This window comes from Passer domesticus, chromosome 7, assembly GCF_036417665.1.
Source record: "Passer domesticus isolate bPasDom1 chromosome 7, bPasDom1.hap1, whole genome shotgun sequence".
NCBI lineage: Eukaryota > Metazoa > Chordata > Aves > Passeriformes > Passeridae > Passer > Passer domesticus.
The window spans coordinates 33,426,568-33,449,190 of NC_087480.1; the positions used below are offsets into that span (position 1 = coordinate 33,426,568).

General features: G+C 43.2%; 1 protein-coding gene across 16 annotated transcripts in view; it reads right to left on the reverse strand.

Annotated features, from left to right (window-relative positions):
- Positions 1 to 22,623, reverse strand: part of PRRC2C (proline rich coiled-coil 2C) — a 69,057-nt gene that overhangs the window by 23,942 nt on the left and 22,492 nt on the right. For 14 of the 16 annotated variants that reach the window (XM_064427540.1, XM_064427533.1, XM_064427537.1 and 11 more), the window contains exons 5-22: positions 21,183 to 21,314; positions 19,094 to 19,266; positions 18,656 to 18,735; positions 17,929 to 18,062; positions 17,760 to 17,847; positions 17,357 to 17,498; positions 16,330 to 16,404; positions 15,008 to 15,629; positions 14,039 to 14,208; positions 13,196 to 13,442; positions 11,938 to 12,151; positions 8,969 to 11,332; positions 8,126 to 8,334; positions 7,380 to 7,534; positions 6,571 to 6,904; positions 6,020 to 6,105; positions 4,899 to 5,087; positions 2,272 to 2,523 (exon numbers count right to left, since the gene is read on the reverse strand). In XM_064427540.1, coding sequence (XP_064283610.1) covers positions 2,272 to 2,523; positions 4,899 to 5,087; positions 6,020 to 6,105; positions 6,571 to 6,904; positions 7,380 to 7,534; positions 8,126 to 8,334; positions 8,969 to 11,332; positions 11,938 to 12,151; positions 13,196 to 13,442; positions 14,039 to 14,208; positions 15,008 to 15,629; positions 16,330 to 16,404; positions 17,357 to 17,498; positions 17,760 to 17,847; positions 17,929 to 18,062; positions 18,656 to 18,735; positions 19,094 to 19,266; positions 21,183 to 21,314 — 5,666 coding nt within the window. The remainder of the gene's footprint in view (positions 1 to 2,271; positions 2,524 to 4,898; positions 5,088 to 6,019; positions 6,106 to 6,570; positions 6,905 to 7,379; positions 7,535 to 8,125; positions 8,335 to 8,968; positions 11,333 to 11,937; positions 12,152 to 13,195; positions 13,443 to 14,038; positions 14,209 to 15,007; positions 15,630 to 16,329; positions 16,405 to 17,356; positions 17,499 to 17,759; positions 17,848 to 17,928; positions 18,063 to 18,655; positions 18,736 to 19,093; positions 19,267 to 21,182; positions 21,315 to 22,623) is intronic. The other 2 variants (XM_064427526.1, XM_064427531.1) reach the window with 2 other exon arrangements.

The window sequence follows — 22,623 nt, forward strand, 5'->3', positions numbered from 1 at the left end:
AGGAGTTCACTTATATTTATACAGTATCTAAGCAGTCTTGTATGATTAAATGCACATGCTCTCATCAAGATGTTTGTTTTGGAATGGATGGGGTACTCTTAAAAGCTTCTGAAGGAGGACAGCTGGCTTTTACAGACATTTAAATCAAATAGACAACAACTGTACATTCCTGGAAGCTGAGCAGGGATCTCTGAGAGGGATGTTTAAGACTATCAAAAGAAAAGACATCATCAACATTTGACATTGAAACAACAGGTTAAAGATGTCAACACCTCCTCCCTCATGAACAAGCAATGGAAAGAGTACCAAGACAAGAAAAAACAATTTCAATGTACATCAGTACAAGAACTCCAAGGCTGGAGCAGTATTTGAACCCCTTTTAAAAGGCTCTTCAAAAAGAAGGGACATTTATCGCAAGTTTATTCCTGAAAAACCTACATGAAGGTTATCTTATCCAGTAAATTCACAGGTTTTTGGTTTAACTTCCAGAGATGTAACTCTGTTGGTTTAGCTTCCACTTCTTTCCTAGAAAAAAGCAACTTACTATTGCCTCAGGAACTATTCCTAACAAAGGAATTTAAAAGCAAACCTGGGGCTGTTAAGACAGGAGTATTTAGGCCTATTATTAAAGGCTTCTTGAAGCAACCATTCAATAAAGAAATTGAGAACTTTCATATGCAGCACAAAGTGGAAAGCTTCTTTGCACTCTGGTTTTCCTTCCAGAAACAGAACCTCAGTGCTTTAGTACTGTGGCAGTTCAAAGAACCTTGGCAACCCATGTTAAGCTAAACCCAGAGTGGCACAAAGTCCAGAATTCCCTTTTGAAGAACTGATACCTCAAAAATACAATTGCAGAGAAGAAATGTTGCTGATTTTAGCAGAGCTACTTGACTACACTCAGGCTGCAGTAATCAAAGCTGTGTTTCCTATTCTGTTTGTGGCTTACAAGAAGCCTCTCCTCCTGTCTTGAGCTCTGACCACAGGAGTTTGTGGGACCCTGGGAAGCACAGGAACCAAACAGGCTCACCAAACACCTGAGCAAGGTATTTACTGCTCTGCACTTCTGATTCTCATACAAGGACACTTTATCAGTTTCTGGTATGAACATAAACCACTCACACCTACCTACAAGATGGAAAATGTCAGGAAGGATGAGAAATTCCTGCACTGACATTTCTTAAGCCTGCAGCTTCCATGTTGGACACAAATATCCTTCCACTTGCTCTGTAGCAACACTTCATTGAGACAGTATCTTTTATGGCAAAAAGCTGCCTAAGCTGTCCTTTGGTCTGGGGTTCTTTTCCTAGCTGTGGGATCAAAGATGTGTGACAAAGATGAATTGGGGGTGATCCACACCCCATATTCTTCGACTATTAATGTAACTCTTAAAGAGGATCAGTTTTCCTAAATGCCATCAGAAGATTTCTGCTTAAGACCAGGATGGTTGACACAGCAGGCAACCAACCTGAGTCTATACTTAGAAAACTGCTTTTTAAATCTTCAAGGATCATTTTTCCTGTACCAAAGCAGGTGTAACTATTAACAGTAGCTACTCCAACTGCATTATCTCTTCACATCTGAGAGATGACAACCAGAGTACTTGTTAAGGCAAAGGCAGAAAGGAGATGCCTCTGGGGATGTTTTTCAGCCACATCTAAGAACTGACCTGCAGAACAATGATTCCCAACACCAGATCACCATCTCACTGCTGAGCAGTTATAAAGAAAATGGGACTATGATGAGTCCTAAATACTGTGACGTTCTGCAAGGAATATCTAGACAATATCCAAGCCAAGAGGATACACATGACCATCTAGGGACACAGAATAAGCCTCATCTAAAGCTTTAGCACATTGCTAGTTTTGAGATTTATTCTTTTCACAGAACAGCACTTAATTCACAGCTTGAGGTCATCCACACACTCATCCAGCAATCATGCACGACTTCACTTCTCTGCTGGAAGTCATCCTGCATACATCACACTGATCTGAGTCTGCAGACTCTGCTCCACCAGGCTCCAGTGCTCTCCACAGCAGTGCTCAGGACTGAGTTTTGCCATTCAGCAGAACAGACTTCCAAGCTCATCTGTGCTCAGGGACAAGACAGCACATCTCTGCAGCACTTCTGAATTCAAGCAGCACCAATGTTTCCTATCTGCCACTCAGTGGGCTCTGCTGTCCAAGCACCACCAGCAGGCAGCCAAGTGTCAACCACCTCACTGCAATCACATTTTACACACAGTGCTTGGTAATCTGGCAGTGTTTTTCTTACCTTTGTGTTTGTCCCAAACTCTGGAGCAGACACAGATATCATGGTTCCTATCTCGGTGCTCAGCTCGCTCGCTGCTTTGGTCTCCTTTGTAGTGACAGGTTCTGGGCTTCTGACAGAGGTGGGAGATGGCTTCTCCTGTCCCTCAGGCTCTCCCTGCTGGGCATCCTTCACCTTCCTGTTCTTTAAAGAACGCTCTTTCCCAATAGGACCAGGTTTATACTCTTTGTTTTCTACCGGGCTCAAGTCTGGAAGCTAAGTTAGTGTTAACTTGTCAGTCATGCTTTCCTCTCTGTGTCCTATCCAACAAAAATACTTTAACATGCTAAAAGTCATTCTTTAAACAGAACAAAGCTTTTCAAGGGGAAGCATTTTCCATCAGGAAAAGAATTTGAGACTAAGTCATAAGTACATGAAATGCATTGATTTTGAACATTAGGAATCCAAACCACTGTTTTCAAGCAATGAATTTTTTATAGGAAGTGGCAGAGTTCAATACAAAAGAATATCAGTTTGATTGTCCTTACAAGAAAAGCACAAAAAATACAGAAACCACATGACTTTGTATACCTACAGGTTATTTTAATTTTCAGGGATTCAGGATTTTACAGGGCCCCAGGAAACTAGAACAGAAGACTCCATCTTTATTTGAAATTATCTTGATGTATGGATGTTGGCAGCATTTTCCCCCAGAAACTGATCATTAAAGGGATCCAGAAAAAAACAAAACACCTACACACAAGTGCTGCCTTATACTGCAGACACCATGGCTGGATCACTGCTGCAATTCAGCAGTTCCTTTCTGTGCAGCTGAATTACAGCAGAATGAGGGCCCTAGGGAACAGCCACATCCTTTCTGGCTGAGACTCTCAGTCCACTTCACTACTGAGCAGCACTAAAATCCCTTCAAGGCAGTCCTGAAAATTCAACTCCTTAAGCTTTTATAAGCAGCTGGTAATTGTTTTTCTCAATACAAACCAGGTATTTTGGGAGTGGATGAAGACTCTCTAAAATAGCCCAAATAATTTTTTCTCTAATAGTTTATAGAGGCTGAAATTCCTCCAGACACTTTAAGGTCACTTAAACCTTCACACTTTGCCTTGGAAAGGTCAATTGCTTTGTTTCAAGTATGGTCCTCTTACATCTCCCATATTAATTCAACAATACCAATCTCCAATCTTGAATATGAGCTTGCATTTAGGCTTCACAGCAAACAACATCACCACAGGGGTGAGTGGGTAAGAATTGTTTGTTTGTTGGGATTTATTTTTTTGTCACCAAGGCAGTTAGATTTACAGCTGCCTCACTCAAAGGAGTGTAAAAAATATTACCCTCCAATGCATTTACTATTTAGTCACATATGTGTCTTTCAACAAAATCTGCAAAACTCCTGATAGCTCTAAACCAGCAGAACAAAGGAACTTTCTACACAGTGTCAAGTACATTGTCTCTATTTAACTTTGAAGTTCATTCTCTCTAAGTGATTTTACTGGGCAGTTTTAGACTGGCTGCAGTGTATCTGAGACACGGGTACTGCAATTCATCAGCAGTTTTAATCAGTGCATATTTCTCTGCTGAACAGGTTTTATATCCTGCAGTGAAAGCCATGAACTGCAACATGTCCACTCAGTGTCTCATACAGCAGAAGTTAAATTCATTCTCTGTGTGACTGAACTTCCAGATTTCAGCTCTTTTTTTGGAGGGGGGGAACCCAACTAATAACCAAAACCTAAACAACCAACACAAAGAAACATCCACTCTTCTAGAAAGACAAAAGGGCTTTAATTACATCAGGACTGCTGCCAAATCTCAGACATCAAGAGGGACTGGAATAGCTGATGCTCTAAGTCACCAGACAAGTTTATCTGCTATAACCTTCTCTTTCTGAGAATTAGAAGCTGGTGCTGAGTGCTAGTGATGCACAGATTAGTGTGCACTGGAGGTGGAAATAACAGAAAATCTCTGGAAGGCAAGAAAACACTTATTTTTTAAGCTGATATAAGTTTGATTAGCTATTTTGTATTAGTTGCAAAAAATACAATTATTCAGACAACTGTGCATTTGAACTGGAGACCTCAAAGTAGTATCTCTAACATTCCTCCCTTTCCTCAAAACACTTCTTTTTCTGCAACTTCATGTACTGATCAGTTGATAATCTGGCTACAAAACCAAACAGGGTACCATTCATCACTTTAGGGGGCAAGGCAGGAAGAAGCACTGCACCTGCAGACACAGCCAGGGCAGCACTGCAGTGCTGTTTCCAAACAGCTCTCAAGGCCTGAGTGTGACCTTGTCTTAAGTGACCTTGAGGCAAGCCCAAGAAAAAACAGAAAACTCAAACTACAAACAAAACCAAAGCACTCCACCACATCCAGAGTTTCCCAACAAAGCTATCACAAATGCATACTCCCATCCCTGGCTTCAGATACAGAACCAATGTGCAGCCTCTGCTGGGCTAAGGTGCTGTTTAATTATCCTGCACATCTCTGCAACAACCACCTTGTTGATTGCATTAGGAAATATAAAAAGGGATGCAATTTTTATGGGTCTAGTCCTAACTCAGTGTATTCTGTTCTGCTATTTGTAACCCTTTTTTGACTGAACTTTGTACTGCAATTATGACCTTTTACCTTTTGTGCTTTGATGGGTCCAGCCCGAGGCTGTTTCTGTCTCTGCTCTTTGGGTTCTGGTAATTTGTCAGTGGATTTCTCAGACAGCACAGGACCAACTTCATTGTCACTGCCACTGGAAGCTGGGGCTCCAAACTGAATGGTTTCTATGCCAAGATCGACTCCACCTTCCTGTCCAGGCTTTGTCCCCTGGTTAAAAAGCAAACATTTAGCCCATTCTGAACATTTTCTGTATCAGTACAATGACAATGGTTCAGAAAAGAACACAAAACATGCTCAGCTGAAAACCATTAGAAGGGTACTTTTATCTTTTGCAGAGGTACCATTTGTGACTGCAACAGATTTGCAAGAATAAACAATATCTGAACATACACTTCCTCCTCCTCAAGTCTCTATTGTTAAAGGAGCTCAAGGAAAAAGCAGTGAAGAAATATGTAAACATCACCAAGATCAGGAGGAACAAGTGCAATTCAGATTCAGGTTCACAACATTCTCTGGGAAGTTCAAAATTTAATGCTCAATTCAAGACAAACAGTAAGAAATAGAGAAGTATTTCCAGATCTCTTGTGCAGTTCAAATGGTCTCCTACAACAGCTGTCTCAACCTTCTTGCTGTTTAAAACAATTAAGACCAAAAAAGTACCAGGAAAATAAGACCACAGCACTTTAAATGTAAAATTTAAGGCTATGCAAATTCCATGGGAATATCCACAGATAATACTGGTATAAAGCACTGACTGCTTTTTGTATCACCAATTTAAGGAACACAAAACCCCTTTAGCTCCTTGGAGACATCCTGTTTCTGTCTACTTCACTGAGCCCTACACAATCAGGGAAACTGGGCAATATTTTTCTTTGGAAATGCAATGAATAACAGCCATCAATAGAATCTGTGAATGGCTGAGTTATTATCAAGAGAACAGCTTTTCCCTGCTGCAGTTCTAAAACCATCAGCCTATATCCCACGTTTCTGTACTATCTCCTGACTTCATGGAACTCTGTGCACATTAGCTTAAGTAGCTGCACTCCTGGATAAATGGATAATCTGTACCCAACCCCAATGAGATATAATTTGGGTGGGTAAGCTTCAGACACAGCTACTCTTCTTCCCCTCATTCTTACCTCTGGAGATGGAGCTGAACCAAAAGATGTCAGAGGCTTGTTCCAGGCACTGACTGAAGGTGGCTGAGGTGGGCTAATGGGTCCCACTGGCAATTAAGAAAAGAGAGAGAGTTAAAAAACCCCTCAATGCTGCTAGGGGTATTCAAATGAATGTACTGACTGACTGAGAAGTAAATTACAGATGTCTTGAGTAAATAAGCTTAATTAACCTAATCAGTGGTTAAAAATGTGCTACCTATTCAGTTGCTTTCAAGTGGGGCAATTAACATGTCTGGAACAATGACCAAGTCTGACAAAACAGACTCCTCAAGGGAGTGACAGTTGCTCATTTCTTGTGAGGAAAGAACACAATAACATAAAATACTGACTAATACTGTATTGCAAACCCCTCTTTTTGGAGGTTACTATGCTGCACTTGGATATTCTGCCCTCATTCCCTGTGCAGAATCCATCTGCAGGTAAAAATACAACCAGAGAGCCAGCTGGCCCATCAGCTTTCTCTAAATTCAACGCTTGCTTCCCCCACCTCAAATCCAAAAAGCAGCACTTACATTTTTTGGAGATGTCATTCAGAACTGCTGTAGGAGGCACTTTGTTGTCCCATAGTTCAGCTGCCAGGCCGTTGTGAGGCTGGGTGTTCTGCAGGACTTTGCCTGGCACGGTGTAGTCTGTGCTGGCTGTCCCCCCTGCAGCCTGGCTTTGTGCTGGAACAGGAGCCTGGGGCTGGGCTGGAGACTGGGCTGGGCAGGGAGGCTGAGCCTGAGCTTGAGCCTGAGCCTGCTGGGCAGCTGCAGCTGCTGCCTGCTGCTGCTTTTTGGCAAATCTGGGGGGCAGCTTGGAATTCTGACCTCGGCCTTTTTCGCTTGATCCTTTTTTGGTCCAAACCTGTAAGGAGAAGCCAATTTTATTCTTCCAGGTGACAAAGTGCACAGACACCAATTGCAGAGTGCAAAAGGCAAAAAGCAAACTGATTAACCCAGCCTTAAAGGAAATCTATTTTTCTGGGAGGGGTGGGGGGGTGGTATTTAACCACAGGAACAATGATTTCTCATCCATTTTCTTCTTGGAATCAATTGATTTACAAGCAATAGGGTAAATCTTTATCACAGTATGAAAAAAGGTGTTTTTATCAGTTTGCCAATTCCACCTGCCTGACAGTGCCTGATTGAGAAGCACAGAATCCCAATCTGACTAAATAACAATTTTATTTGCTAAATATGAACAACTTTAATATTAAATATAACTAAACATTTATATTTGGAAGGAGAAAATACAGTTTTGGAAGGAAGTTCCTGCACCCCTGACAACATTCCCAGCACAGCAAGCAGCTTTTTCCCCACTATAAATGCTGGTCTTGTACCTGCACTGTTTGTTCTTCCTTCTTTCTGCGCTCTTCATCTTGCAAGCGTTTTTGCTGCTTCTTAGACACCACTTCTGTGAAACCATCATCATTCAAGTTAGATTGGGAGTCTTCAACTACTGTCACTTCAGGGTGATCATCAATGATCACAACACCTATAGGAAAAGGAAAGGTATAGATGCTGCTGTTTCAACAGCTTCAGGTGCAATGCACCAAGCCAAAATTGGCTTTGGATTGGAAGTTACTTCCCCACAGACACAGATGGGGGCCCTGATCAATGGCAAGCTTCTGCTTGCCATGTGCTTTCCTACTGAGCTCAAAGGCAAGGAGTTCATATTTAAGGACTTTCAAACTGGAGCTTCCTGTACCAGATTCTCCAGCAAATTACTAAAACACAGTAATGAATAATGAACAGCCCTCCCAGATATCAAGTCTAAGCCTCGCAGTGATAACCACTGCTTTTGCTTTTGAGAATTAACTAAACTATGAGAATGTGATAGAGAATGGTAGGAATGAAAGGTTATGATTATACAAAATTGTTCTCATCTATATGTAACACAATTAGGTCTGCCACCTTTTAGAGACACATACATTATTTGGTATCACAAAGGCAGCCATGCTCAAGTGCACAATTATTCTGGTGTTTTAAAAAAATTTCCCTTTTAAAAAGTTTTCATACATCTAGCTATATATGCAACAAAACTAGCAGAACTATAAAAAATTATTAGAATGCTATCAATACATACTTGCATAATTATTAAGATCAAATTGAGACAAGGCATCCACTTTTTCCTTCGGCTTCTTTGGACCAGCCTTTGGTTCTTCTCTCTTTTTGCCACTGGCATCCTTGGTGGTCTTCTGTCCTGCAGCAGTGACACCTCCATCCTCCTGATGTACAGAGCTGCCATTGGCAGGATCAGCACCAGGCACAGGTGCTGCCTGCTCTTCAAATGGCCTGTGTTAGAAAAAAAACATTTGAAAATTATGCCACACAGAACACTCAGGAGGGAGTCAACAATTTAATTCAGATCCCACTGTAGGACTGTATGTGTTTACTGACTTCTTAGTAGGGTCCAGACTTTTTACTTTTAGCTCCTAATGAGAAGCTCAACAGCAAAAGCTGTTTTGGAGAAATATCAAATGCCCTGCTAAATTTTCCATCAAATTAAGCATATGGAAAAATAAAGTTTTGTCTAAATGGTAAGCATCTCTCAACCTGCTTGCCTGTGTTAGGTGATTGATGTAAAATGCAATGCAGCAATTTAGAGATTAACTGCAAAACTGCTCACATGAACATTTCTGCTTGCATCCAAATCTCAAGACACATAACTCAACTAAGAAATAGCAATGCAATTTTTTAAAATTAGGCTTTTTAGCATTGTGCATACAAGAACACTTCACTTTCAGCTTCAGGTTCCAGGTGTCTGTATAGAAACAAAAAAACCAGAAAGTACAGAGCCATGGGTGCACGTATCATTGTCTTTTCTACCACTCCACGGATCTAAACCAGCCGCTTACGGTTTCAAACCACAAGAAGATGACAGAAGGCCATCACCCCCTGTGCTTCCTCACAGAGGCTGGGCACTCACCCTCTTTTTCCACTTCTGGGAGGAGGACCACTCCGCCTTTCGCTCCGGGGCCCTGAGAAGTTCCTCCCTGGCTTGGCTGGCCCGTTGTTGCCACGTCGGTTCTGACGGTCTATTCCAGGCCGCTGACTAGAGAAGCTTCTCTTGGCTATTTCCCTTTTTGGAGCTCCAGCATTTTCTCCTGCCTTTGCAGCAACCTGTGCTGCTGCATCTGCTGTTTTCTTCTCATCCCTTTCCCGCCTCTCATTGAAGTCACTGCTTTCCGAGGCTGTTTCCCACTCTTCATTTGCCTGGTCTGAAGAATTCTGGTTGGACAAGTCTGGTGTCTTACTTCCTGACACATCCAGAGCAGGGTTGGAAGGCTCATTAACTGCATTAGTAACTGTGGCACTCGTTGTGGAGCTGGTCACCACCTCACTGATCTTGGATGCAGCTTCTCTCTCTTTTAGGCGCCTGAAGCGTGGTGGCTTATCCTGCCTTGGAGGCCGGGCAGGTCTCTGTCTTCGTGGCCTCTCTCTGTTTGGATCAAACTTCCTTTCAAATTTCGGAGGTCTTTTATCAATTGGTATAGGACCATAATGCTCATTTCTTCTTGGAGGCTCTCCATCTTCTGGTTTAATGATCTCTGTTTGCCTGGGGTTCCACTGATTGTCCCTGTAGGCTGGTCTCCTTATGGTGGATGGACGTGGAGGACGTCCCCCGGGATCCCTGCCACCACGCCTATACATTCCCCCTCTGCCTCGTCTAGAAGGCTCTCCTTTAGGAAGAAATCCTGGCTTGGGCTTGTTCTCATAATCTCTGATGTATGTTTTTTCCAGGGATCTGTTGTCTACTCTGATATTGTTCTCAGGTTTGAACGACAGGGGCTTTGGAGGCTTCTTGCCATCAGCTCTTTCTTCTCTTTTCGGGTGCTTGCCCTTGATGATGCTGTCTTTGTCTGAGAGCAGGGTGTCACTCGCGCTCTCGTGCACCTCGCTGTCAGAATCTGTCTCCGAGCCATGCTGGCGCCGCCGTTTCGGGATTACTTCAAAGTCAGAACTCTCACTACGAGTTTCACTCTCTTCTCTTTGCCTAACAGGCCCTGAAGGCACATGCTCTGATCTAGGCTTAGGATCTCTGTAGTGTGGGTACTCTCTATTATGGCCTCTACTGCCCCGACCACGTCCTCCGTAAGAACCCCTGTAGCTACGGCCCCTAGAATAATACTCGCCCCGACCTCTGCCTCTGTATCCCTGATCTGGGAACCAGTCCCTGTCCCTGGCCTCCTTCCAGTATGTCCTAGGTGGCAAGCCAGGCTCTCTTTTCACTGGCCTGGTTTCTAGGCGTGGTTTCTCCACCACCTCCTTGCTCACCACCTTCTCAGGCTGCTTGTCCTCCTTGCTGGCGGGAGCGGGGGGCTGTGCGTGGGGCGGGGGCTGAGCGGCCGGCGGGGCGGCCGGGGGCTGCGGGATGGCTGGGGGCAGCTGGGCACTGGCTGGCTGGGCAGCTGGGAGCTGCTGCTGCACTGCAGGGGCAGGGGGCTGCACCACAGCTTTAGCTGCTGCCTCGGGCTGGCTGCTCTCCTGGCTTGCTGGTGCTGGGGCAGCATCCTGGGTTATCTTCTTAGCCAGAGGAGCGCTGCTGGAGGTGGATCTCTCGGGCTCAGCCTGAGACAGTGGCACTTGAGGTGATTCCTTTTTGTCACTTTTTTCAGGCTTGCCTGGTTTTTCACTAGCTGTCTTTTCTCCCTCCTTCTCCTTTCTCTGCTCGCGCTCTTCTCTCTGCTCACGCTCTTCCTTCATGTCCCTAAGCACAGGTTTCTTAATAGGACCAGATCTTCTCACCGGTCTGTCGCCACCTTCGTCTCGCCTGCCATAACCTGGCCTAGGACCCCATCTTGTTTCAGACTTAGGTTTGAAAGTTTTCTCAGGTTTTGGTCCTTCTGATGTTCTATTAGTGATCAAAATTTCTTTTTTCGGTTTAATCTCAAGTCTCTCAATTGTCTCCTTTGTCTCAATAGGTCTGTTACTTAATTTAGGGATATTTGCTGCTGTTTCACCCCTCTGGTCTTCTGATTTTAGGGAGTGACTTGAACCATGGGAAATGCTTCTCTTTAATGAAGAGTGACTTTCCCCCACAGGCACCAATTCTTCTGGAGAACTACGTGTAACCTTCTCACTCACTCCTTCAAAATTAACTGCTGTGTTAGGTGTGTCAGTTTGGAGAGGCTGTACATCTTCCAAAGGCCTGCTTGGGAACTTCTGTATCTCTACCTCTCCGGATTCTCTGAAAAATTCTGTCTTTGGATGAGAGTCCAGCTGGTTGTGTTCTACAGGATAAGCACTGGCAGGGACAGCAACTCGTTCTTGCTCCAAGTGTGCCTCAGACCTAAAGCAGAAAGCAATTAAGAGTATTAGCATGTGGGGGGAAAAATTTATTCATACATAATTACTCAAATCAAATACTTTTCTATTAAGGATCCATGCCGGCTCTAGGAAGTAACAGGAAATAGTTGGTGTCTCCATGAAAAATTATTATCCAGATGGCTGCACAACAGAAAGAATTTCTGAATACTTCTAAGAAGCAGAGGAAAATCCTGACCATTCACCATGGATCAAAGGCCAAAAGGGACTTTTGCTTTGTACCACTTGTACTTAACATACCACTTTTGAAACAAATACACACTGGACAGAAGTTTTCTAAAATGGGGAGAACTGAGAGAAAATGGAGGAGAACATTGTAGGAATGTTCTACAAAACTGCAAAATCAAAATATTCTGGCAATCACCATTCATCTAGGCTAAACAAGGAGTAAATTGTCCTTCTACACCCAGCTACAGAGCAGGGTCTTCTGTTTTGTACAACAGCATCAAGCACTCTGCATCCCCCAGTCACAACTCCTCCTTTCAAGTTTTGTGTGAAGCTACAACCCAGTCAGTCAAGACTGCATTTTACACCCTGTGTGACTTGGAGAGCGGCACAACTCCAGCTTACCTCAAATCATCAGGCTCTTCCAAGACCTTGGGAGGAGAAGTGGACTGCTGAGATTCGGCGTGGGGGTAGGGCTCTGAGCCCCACATCATGCGCGGCTCGGACAGGGGCACGCTGTGCTCCCTCGCAGAGCGAGCCATGTGCTCAAACGAGTCTGAGCCAGCTGCTGAGCCCTCCAGCTGCTCTCTTCTCATCAGGGGTTTGGGAGGCATAATTCCTGGGGCAGAGTCAAGTTCAACAATTGAAACCAATTTAACATTAGCAAAGAAACCAACCTCAATACAAACAAAGCCTGTCAGGAGGTACTAAGGAATGCTGTTCTCTCCCCTCCAATCTCCTTCCCTTTGACTGTCCGTGTTGAAACCTAACATTTATTCCCTGCCAGCCAACCTCATTCTGACTAAATCACACTCAACACTTGTATCCCATGTCCCAACAAAAGGAGAAAGCTGTCTGCTTTCACTATACTGGGAAGAACCAGGCCTATGGACCTGTAAACTCATGGACGAAGATTGTGCTGTAACATCTGAATGGCCAAAGGAGGATGAGTGTACACACAGACAGTTTTTTATACTCTATTATTCCAGCTTGAAAAATTTTGTACCGCTTCAAAGAAATTTTGTAGTTTTCATTATCTCTGCTTAGCCTGCTATTTCCTCCAATCATTCCTTGCACTCACTGAAGATACCCTTTAGTTGAGCCGGTATCTTCATTACATTACAGACTTCTATTATTTATGCCCAATAGCTTTCCTAACTGCAAATCAGATGGCCATCCCACAAATTAAAAAGGACTTTTTACGGTCAAGAGTCTGAAACCACATATTTATTAAGACTCTGGAGCTGTTAATATGTAATGTAAAAATAGAAAAGTTTCATGGGATATTTTAGGAAGCAATATAGTGCCAAAATGTAATAAAACACAAATGGTAAATACACTTTTTCTCAGTTCAACCTAACTCTTGCCAGCTTTCTGTCTGTAACAAAGAAAGGCTTATGCTGACATTCTCAATCATTTTAACTGTCACTCACATGCCTGCAGTGTGACAGCTGGGATAGTCAGCTTTATAGTCAAAGGTATACATTCTCATAGGACTACAATTATAGTCACATACGACTACAATCTATTTGGTCTCAAACAATAAAATAATGTTGATTTCTTCTTAAAACCCCACCTGTTTACTAAACAAAGTGTGGTTAAGGAATGACTTCTAGCTCAAAATCAAGTAAGTTTAACAGCAAAAAAATGTCTCCAGGTTTACCTGGGTGAATAGGAGGCATATCCATGGCAGGTCTCCCCGACATCATCCGTGGGTCCATGTAGGATTGCATCATGAGCCAGCGGGGGTCGAAGCCCATGGAAGCCAAATGCTGGGGATGGGGCTGCATGGGCTGGTACAGGGGTCTGTGCTGGGGTGGTGGGACAGGGCCACTCGAAGGCTGGGAGGGAGCAGACTGTGGAAGGACACCTTGCTGCTGTTGCTGCCACTGCTGCTGTTTCATTTGCTCCTGGAAATGAAAAACCAGTATTACAGGACTTTTTGATAAGGTGAAGACTTGAACACAGCTCTAATAATCCTTGGGAACAGCAAGTACAATTATCTCCAGGACAGCAAGTACTCTGAAAGTTAATTGTTGACATGCATCAGGATGATGTAGGAGAAAAGGGAGAAAACCAGACGGGACAACTTACAATAGCAGCAGCTTAACTGGTGTGCAGCTGAGACACAGAACAACCTATACTTTGTGCATGTCATTAATGCAAAGTGCTCCTCAGACCACAGGACCCAAGTTCAACTGTGACTGTCACACCCTTTTAGGAAAAGCTGCAGAAATAATCAATCATCAGACTTCAGGTTCCACGGGCAAGCCCAGGGCAATGCCAGTGTGGGCCAGTTTCAAAGCCTCTCCAGCCTTCTGCTCACTTACAGACCTTGCAAGTGACAAGAAGTGTTTCAGGCAGAACAATTCCTACCAATATGATTTTCTAGAAGCTGGGAAGCAAAAACTCAGGATTTCTAAAACTCCTATGATCACCTTGTTCAGAATGAGGCAGAATACAGCATTCTTTAAATGAGCCTCCTTTCAATGAACTGTTTTGTTACCTGCTGCCTCTGAAATCTTGGTGGTAATGACTTCTGGAACTGCTTAGAATAGCCCGAGGAAACAGCAGGACGAGGTTGGGATCCTGAGTCTGGCTCATTCTCATGAGTCACCTGTGAAACCTCTTTCTCATTTCGACCACTGTCTTGTCGAGTAAAGACTGCTTGATCTTCTGAAAGAAAAACAACAAACCCCCCACCTATGTGAGACAACAGTCAATATTAAAACTGACAATTTTACCAGAATATCAGATAAAGAATGTTCTAAAATGCCTGCCTTCTCTAATTTCAGAGTTTCCAAAATGAGTAAAGGCACACAAAGTCAAGGACAACCTCTCAAAACAGAACAACTGCTGTTAATACACCTGTCTTTTTAAAACTTAGATAGATTGGGAAATCAACCACTGGCATTCAGGTTGCAGCTATTATGTGATTTAAGAAGTGCTGTATCCATGACACCATATCACATTTAGATCAACTTTTTTTTCATTAAGGTTTGGTTTTACAATCAATTTTATCCATTTTAATCTAATATAACCTTACCAAGCACAGTCTAATAGTTTTCCCATGGCATTCAAGTTTCAGTACAAAAAATGCACCACATTTAAATAGGTGCCCTTTGTGTCTACTTCTCTAGGCTTGCTGAAAGAACAGAACAGATGAAATAATTTGCACTGCTTTTTAAACAACATGGGTGGCTGACCCTTCTTTAAGAAGAGAAGAAAGCCTGCTTTTCTTTCTGTATTCCTCAAAGTCCAGCCTAAATCACAGAAGCCATTTTTTCCCCTAATCTTTTGATGAGTTGGGCAAACAGGCTTAGCTCAAAGGACAGTTATCAGCTGTAATGCGCCAGGAAAATAATTGGTCTAGATGTACTAGGTTAATTAGGTATGCAAATGAGACTTCTAGACAACAGCTATGCTCTGTGACTCAGCTTTAAGAAGGACAACTCCTACTTGTGTGCAAGCATACCTTTTTCTTCCTTGTTATTCTTGGTTTCACTTTCTTGTTTTTCTACTACAGGTGTTGCCACAGGTTCTACAGGCTCAGGAACCTCATGTGCTGGTTTCTCCTCTTCTTTCTCTTTCTCATTCTCCTTCTCTTCTTTCTCCACCTCTTTTTCTTTCTCTTTCTCTGCTTCTTGTTCTTTTGCCTTCTCCAGTTTTTCTTTTTCTTCTTTTTCCTTTTCCTTCTCCCTTTCCCTCTCTTTCTCCTTTTCCTTCTCCCTCTCTTTTTCTCGCTCCCTCTCCCGCTCCCTCTCCTTTTCCCTCTCCCGCTCCCGTTCCCTCTCTCTCTCCCTTTCCCTTTCTCTCTCCTTCTCCCTTTCTCTCTCTTTCAGAGGGTCTTCCCGGGAGGGTTTTGTCATGCAGCCGAATTTCTCGTTTAACCGTTTGAGCTTTTCAGCACAAGCTGCTTTTCGTTGCTCTTCCATTCTCCTCTCTTCCTCCTCTCGCCGCTTACGGGCTCGCTCCACTGCAGCCGATATCTCTGACTGCTGCCTCCTCCTCTGCTTCCAAATTTCATCTTCATCTGGTACTGGTTTAGGGGGAAAGGGTCCCTGCCTTCCCATCTGCCGGTCAGGGGGAGGAGGGTGCTGCAGGAAGAAAAATCAGTCAGGTTGAACACGTGTTATATAACCAACCAGCTGAAATACTAAATTTTAACTATTTGTGTGTATCTGCATCTTTAAAAAGCAAGACTTGGAAGGAAAAGCCAGCCCCCACCTTCCTGATCTGGTTCAGACTCTCACAACCTGAGCCCAGAAAAGAGAGGCAGAGAATCGCTTGGGCTCGTGTCTGCTCTCCTCCCCATCACGACAAAGTGACAGCAAAGATGACAAACATATTTTAGATTCTGTTACAAGCTGCTCTAAATCTCAGACAGAAGTCCCTCAAGGAGCCAAGGAATTTCAAGGTAGCTTAGGAGAAGAGAGATTTTAATTCACATTTCATTTGGGAATCCATCTCCTCATCTGTGTTGGCAGCCATCCCTCCAGCACTGTTCCCATGCTCCTGTCCCTTCCAGTTCCAGGCTGGGGCTGGATAACTAAATGCTCCTGAAATTCTTGTGCATTTCACACAGCACTTACAAGATGGGGCAGCTTTACACAATTGCAGCATGGCTGTGTGGGGGTCCCATTCCCACCAGCCCCAGGCACTACAATCATTTTACTTGTTAAAGGGAAGTTTTATCATTATATGAAGCATATTTTTACTTTTCTTAGTCTAAATCCCTCCACGACAGCATTAAAGAATTTAACTCAAGGAAGTAAGGACAAGTCTAATCTTTCTTACCGGTGGCAGAATAGATTTTGGAGGAAGAGCAGGGCCACCTCTTTCATGTATAGAAGGCTGTGGTGGACCTCGATCCTGTTGGATCAAACACAGTACCAAGGTTAAGCAAGCTTCTAACCACAGCCAAGCTGAAAAACTTTAGATTTACTCTTTCTACTGCATTAAGACACTCCATCTAACAAGGCATCTGCATTCTACACAAATCTACATGTGAAACAAGGTCAAAAACATTTTCACTTTTATGTACTGAGAGCTGAACAATTTAACTTTATGTTCCTGCACCATTTTTCCTTAGATTCAATCATCAAAACTTAAAGAACAGTGTGATCTTTAATACAGAGACAAAGTGCAAGTAAAACTATTCCCAGATTTCCCATCTTCATTATTACTGGTGTCAAGAGAAAATACTTCTGGGAAATTTTCAAAACCAACAGTAGCTTTTCCTGGGGGAGGGGAAAAAATAGGGCTGTAGCAGGCATCAATTGAGGTGGATGACAATATTCTTCTACTAGAGGAAGCAAAAAATGGCTGAGTTGATGAATTCTACATGGTCTGTATAAAATCCATTAGCGTGAGAAGTGAACTGACATTACAGCTAAGCTGCACTGCAGAAAGTGGACCATGATACTAAAAAAAAATCCCTATACCCATGAAAAATGTGTGGGCTATTTATCCACTGGAAAACCTGATAAACACCAGAATGGCTTCACCCAGCTCCAGGGATGGACACACAAGAGTGTGGAGCCTGCCAGCTGGGCCCCAGTGCCTGGTGAAGAGCTCTGCCCCCTCAGGGTGTGGGGCAGGACACACTACAGAAAGCCAGGCTATTTTTGTGCTGTGACCAGAGGCAGCTAAGTTGTCTGAGCAGCACCTGATCAGTTAGCACAGCTCAGATAATGCTTTCAGCAGCTAATGCCTCCCCTCATGTTCATAACCTTAATTGACCTGACAGTTTGGAAAGACACCTGATTCGGAGCTCTCCTGACAAGGCTGCTGCCACAGGAGCTGAAGAGAAGAGCACACAAACCTGATCAAGCTGAGAGCTTTTGCTGTAAGGTCCTTTGGCTGCTGCTGTGGAAGCCTGGGTGCTAGACTTGGCATTTGTCTGTTCTTCAGTTTCCTTCTGGCCATCAGGACTCTGGGAATCTTTTGATGGTGTTTGTTCATCACTGAGTGCAAAGAAATAAGAAAAACAGAATGTATACTCCACACAGGTATTTGGTGATTATCTCCTAGCCTCAGTGTTTCTTAGTCAGGATAATTTCTACTCCACACCCAGCTGACTGGAGTCTGCAGGCAGTTATGCAATTGAATACAGTATTAAATTACTGGAATTAGTGCTACTGGAATGAGTACTTGCACTCATTTCATTGATCTTTCCAAAATCTAGTTAAGTGACATTTCCCATCTAATTGGCAACACAAACTCACCCACTTTCCTTCTCTTTCTGACTGCTTCCTTGCTCATCATCATCGCTGAAATTCAACTGCTCAGTGTAATCCACTTCACTCTGAGCACCTGACACATAAACAAATATTCAATTAACCTTTCAGAAACATTCAGCATACAAATAACAGACCATTAATCTGATGTCCTTACCTGCCCAGCCTTCATCAGCCTCAGCATCCAGATTATCAAATTTATCAAGCTCTTTGAGTTCACTAGCACTAAGAATGGATGGGCGTTCAATAGGCTCTGAGCACCATGAGGGTGGGCCTCTTCCCCTTGGGCCTCTGATAAATGAGAGAAACAGAAGCCACTGTCACTACTTATCCACAAATGACAGAGAAAAGGTCAGTTTGTATGACCATTATTTGAAATATACAGTGCTGCTGTTTCAAGCACAGTGAACTCTCATCCACATGTGCAACTACCAGAATCCAAATAATTACTCTTCCACGTGCACAACTATCCTACACTATGGAAAGACACACAAAAGTGGAAAATTTGTTTTATAGTGCATTAGAGCTCAACTTTAATTGGAAAGCATCAAAGTTGACAAGCAGGAGCTGACTACTGTCACTGTAACAATGGAAAAATCTATTTATGGGCAAAATACTGGTTTAAGTTTCAAAGATGTTCCTGCAAGTGACTCCTGCTCTTCACAACCAAAATCCCTGTAATATGCAGAATTGCCTCAAGCTTTCCAGTTGAGCTCTCCAACTCCAGACATCCCCTGACACTCGTCCACAAAACTTGGGAGACTGACCAGTGTCAGTTCTTACACAGTACATAATCACCATCAAGATACTCAGTGCAAATTATTTCTTTTTTTTTTAATTAAGTCACAGAGTTCAAAACCCACAACCATTTTTAGGTTTCTTACCTGCTAGGCTCAGAATTAGGAAATCTTGTTGGACCTTGCATGGAGGGAGGATATGCCATTCTGGGATACTGATTAAACATCTAAAAAGGGATTAAAAACAGGAGCCACTCATTAAAAAGTATTATTGCATTAAGTACACTGAGAACATCAAAGGAAGTGATGGAAATAAAGTGAGACTCTTCACTCAAGTTTGCTTATTGTTTCAAGTGGGTGACATCAAGTCCCTAAGGGGAAGTGACTGGAAGTGTTAATCAACTCCTGACAAGTTCAAACTCCATGTAGTGACAGGTAGCCACATCCTATGTTGAGTTTTAGTCCTGCCCTTCCAGCAGAACTGATAAGAATTCCATGAAGAGGAGAAAAATGGGCTTAAGAAAATCCCACCAGCCAAAACCCAATCCCTGCTGCTTAAAAAGGGTTCATGCAGGCATCACTCACATAAGGAGGCATCATTGCTCTGTACTGGGATGAGATGGGTGGCTGCTGCTGGCCATTCAGCTTGGGCTGAGGGACCTGGGGCAGCCGCACATCCCTCTTGTCTCCTGCCTTCTGGCCATCATTCTGCTCTGCTGGTGTAGCGCTGCCATCTTCTTGTCCCTTAGCTTCTTGATCTGTTGGAGTAGCAGAAGAGTTGTTCTTAATACCCCCATCCCTCCAATTAGTAGCATCTGCATGGACAGAATCAGCACAAAAAAAGCCAGAAATGGAGTTTAAATTGCAGATTTCCAGCCAGGGATGGTGAGGAACACGTTGTTCCCAAGCAGCCCCGGTGACACAGCAGATGCATGTTCCTATCTGCTACTGAAACAAGCAGTGGCCACTCCAGAATCAACAGAAGCTGCTTCCTGATCCTCTTCAGCCCTAGGTCCAGCTGTGTTCCTAAAGGGTCAGAACTAAATTTATGGATTGCTCTAGTTGTCCCATTCTACCTTCCAAAACACAGTGCAATTTTGGAAGGATACTGATTATAGCACATGAAACAAAACAGATTTAGCTGTGCTAAGTGGGCCACTGTTGACTCAGTGTGAAGATGCTGTCAAGGCAAAGATCAAGGTTCCTAAGCAGCAAAGGCCTACCAGGAAATTCTCAAGCAGCTCAAAAAGAAAGGTAATGCACAGTATGTGTCCAAGTGAAGACAGGTGTAGCCTGGTTTGCATCTCTGCCTGATAAGGATGGAATAGAAGTGATGATGGCTGTTCTGGTGTGAATGTCTACCTAACCGTCCAGGGAAACTCAGGGATTTTAATGACTTATCATTTGTGCCAGGCACTCCATTCTTTTAGAAGCTTCTGCCTGCAGAGCACGGGTTAAGACAAAAAAACCCACCAGGGTAAACTTAGCAGCAGTGCTCAGAATCAATGGAGACAAAAATTCACAGACACACACAGTAAATGATGTTCCTTTAGGGACACAAACCTTTAAGCAGAGTTAAACTCTGCTCCTAAGTATCCATTACAGTTCTTGCACTTATCTTTGCTGGGAAGCACAGCTGCTAAAGGGGGACTGACTACTTGCCAAGTTCATTTAGCTTTCTGCTGTCAGACAGGAAAGAAGGGCTTAATATAGCATGTACAGTGCTGCCCAAAACTGTAACTGCCTGCAGGAGGCTGGACAGACACGTAGCTGCTCTCATTTGGTGCTGGATATCTCTCCCATTCCCTGACAATTTGTTCTTGAGATCAAAATCAAGACAAGACATGAACAGGCACATGGCCTTGTTCTGCAGGACCATACAAATCAAGGAAAACCAAGATGTGTAACAAGGAAAGGAGTTACAGACTCCTTTCTGAAGTGCCTGTCACTGGCACGGGACAGTGCCAGCCACAGTGTAGGACAGGACCTCTAGTCCATCAAACCTCATCAAAACCAAACTTTTGTGAGAGAAAGGAATCTTGTTTTCCACTGGTAACAAGCACAGTCCCAAACAGCTTCCCATTAAAGTGAAATACACATTTCTTTCCTGAGAGATGTAAACCCAGCACTGTTAGTTGTTTTCACCAGATCTAATCCCCCACTGCTGAAACAGATCCAGCTGGTCAGAGCACTGCACCCAGGAGCTGAAGATGCCAATGCCTTTAAAGGCACAACCCACTCTTTTGGCATGCTGTAGACTGAACTTCCTCTTCAGGAATTTTCAGGCTCCACTCCTAGGAGTACTAACAACGTTAAGGCCAGCCCTGATCACCATTTGTGTAATTAGTTAATTCTAGGAGAGTTCTTTAAAGAGGTATCTCACCTGCTGTGACATCAGCAAAGTAAGAAAATGGCAGTATTGTGCAACTAACAAATGTTCCTCAGAGCACAACTACAGGACTGAGTACACTGGGAAAATGGAAGTGACAGGATTAAACACACTATTTTCCACATACCAGGAACACAGAAAAGCAGAATAAAGCCCCAAATATCTACTTCTTCCATGCAGGAGTGTGCTGATTGAAACAACATATTCATCTATTTCTTTTGTACAGGGCACAAGCAGTAAGTCCCACACAAATGAATTTCACAACACTTTGTAGCTCACACTTACTCTGTGGTCGTAGGTTGGCTCCTGATCCATCTTCAGCTCCATCCTTGTCCTTGCCTGACTTGTCCTGGTCCCCAGCTGCCGGCAGACTGGGGAATTCTTGCTGGAAATAACTATTGATTGGAATAGGTGGACCTACACAGCAAGATATTCACAGAGTCACTACTTGCTGCAGCCAAAACAGTTCAGAAAGCAACAGAAGCCTGATCATCCTCTAGAAGTGAACATTTAAAGCTTTAAAATAAAAAAAACTAAGTGTTAAAGCCACAGTCATTTACTGGCAATATAAAGGGTTCCAAAGTTGTTAAATTTACTGGATCAACTATGACAGCTGTTGAGGCTGAGAAAAATCCAGAAACACAAGAGCAACAATGGACAATGGAACTTAGCCCAGGGAGTACCTGGAGTTCCTCAGCTCTGTAAACACTTTTTCCCACTCCTTCCAGACAAAGATTTCCTTCTTTTCATTCTAAAACTATAGTCCACCCAAGAATGGGCAACTATGTAACTGCAAACACATTTATGATTAATTATTGTTCTAGTAAGAAATTTCCAGGACTTTAAAAGGCCACAGCTTTTACCCTATGAGAAAAGCATCAGGATGACATTCTTTGATTTCTAAACCCCTTGACATCATACTCAAGATTGGAATTTAAGACTTCTGTTGTATACAGTATGGAAGCCACATACACAGGTTGTTTTCCTGGTTAGAACGTTTTGTTGGCATCTGCTTTGCATCAATTTCCTCCACATACACATAATGTATAGTGACCTATTAGATCAGCAGCACTCCTGTGCCAAATCACCAATAATCTGAGTGCAGATTTCCATTCCAGCAGCCTGAATAACAGCCTGTTCCTGTACCTGTCTCTACCACTGACTACTCTAAGGGACATGGTACTCAGCTACATGGATTATGGTAGAGGGCAAGCTCACAAACAAGGATCTAATATATGGTGTCCAAACCCCTCAATCCTGACTATTGGCTTTTTTTTAACAACTAGAAAAACTTCTGTTTTCTCCAATCTCGGAAAGAATCATTCACAAAGATAAAATGCAGAGATCCCAGTGGGCCTTTAATCAGTTGGGGTTTTTTTTAAGAGTTAAACACAGGATAAATGCTTTACTCTGTGCTGTGTAAAGCCATGCCAGCAAATAACAGTATCTATCCCTGTGTGTACAAATTGCCTTTCAATTTTCATTCTGACTTCACATACTACAGACCATATTAATTTGTTTTTTCTTAAAGGACACTGGACTCTTGCTGTTCCCAAGCAGCTACATGCAGGGACTTTCTCAATGGGAATAAAAAGCAGTCCCACTGACCAGATGACCTGCTAGGAGAGGGAGTCCCTTCTGAGATCCTGTGGCATGCAATGTTCATGAGTTTTATGAATCTGGAAAAATGCTTTCTGCTCAAGCCTACACAACATTTTAATGGCAA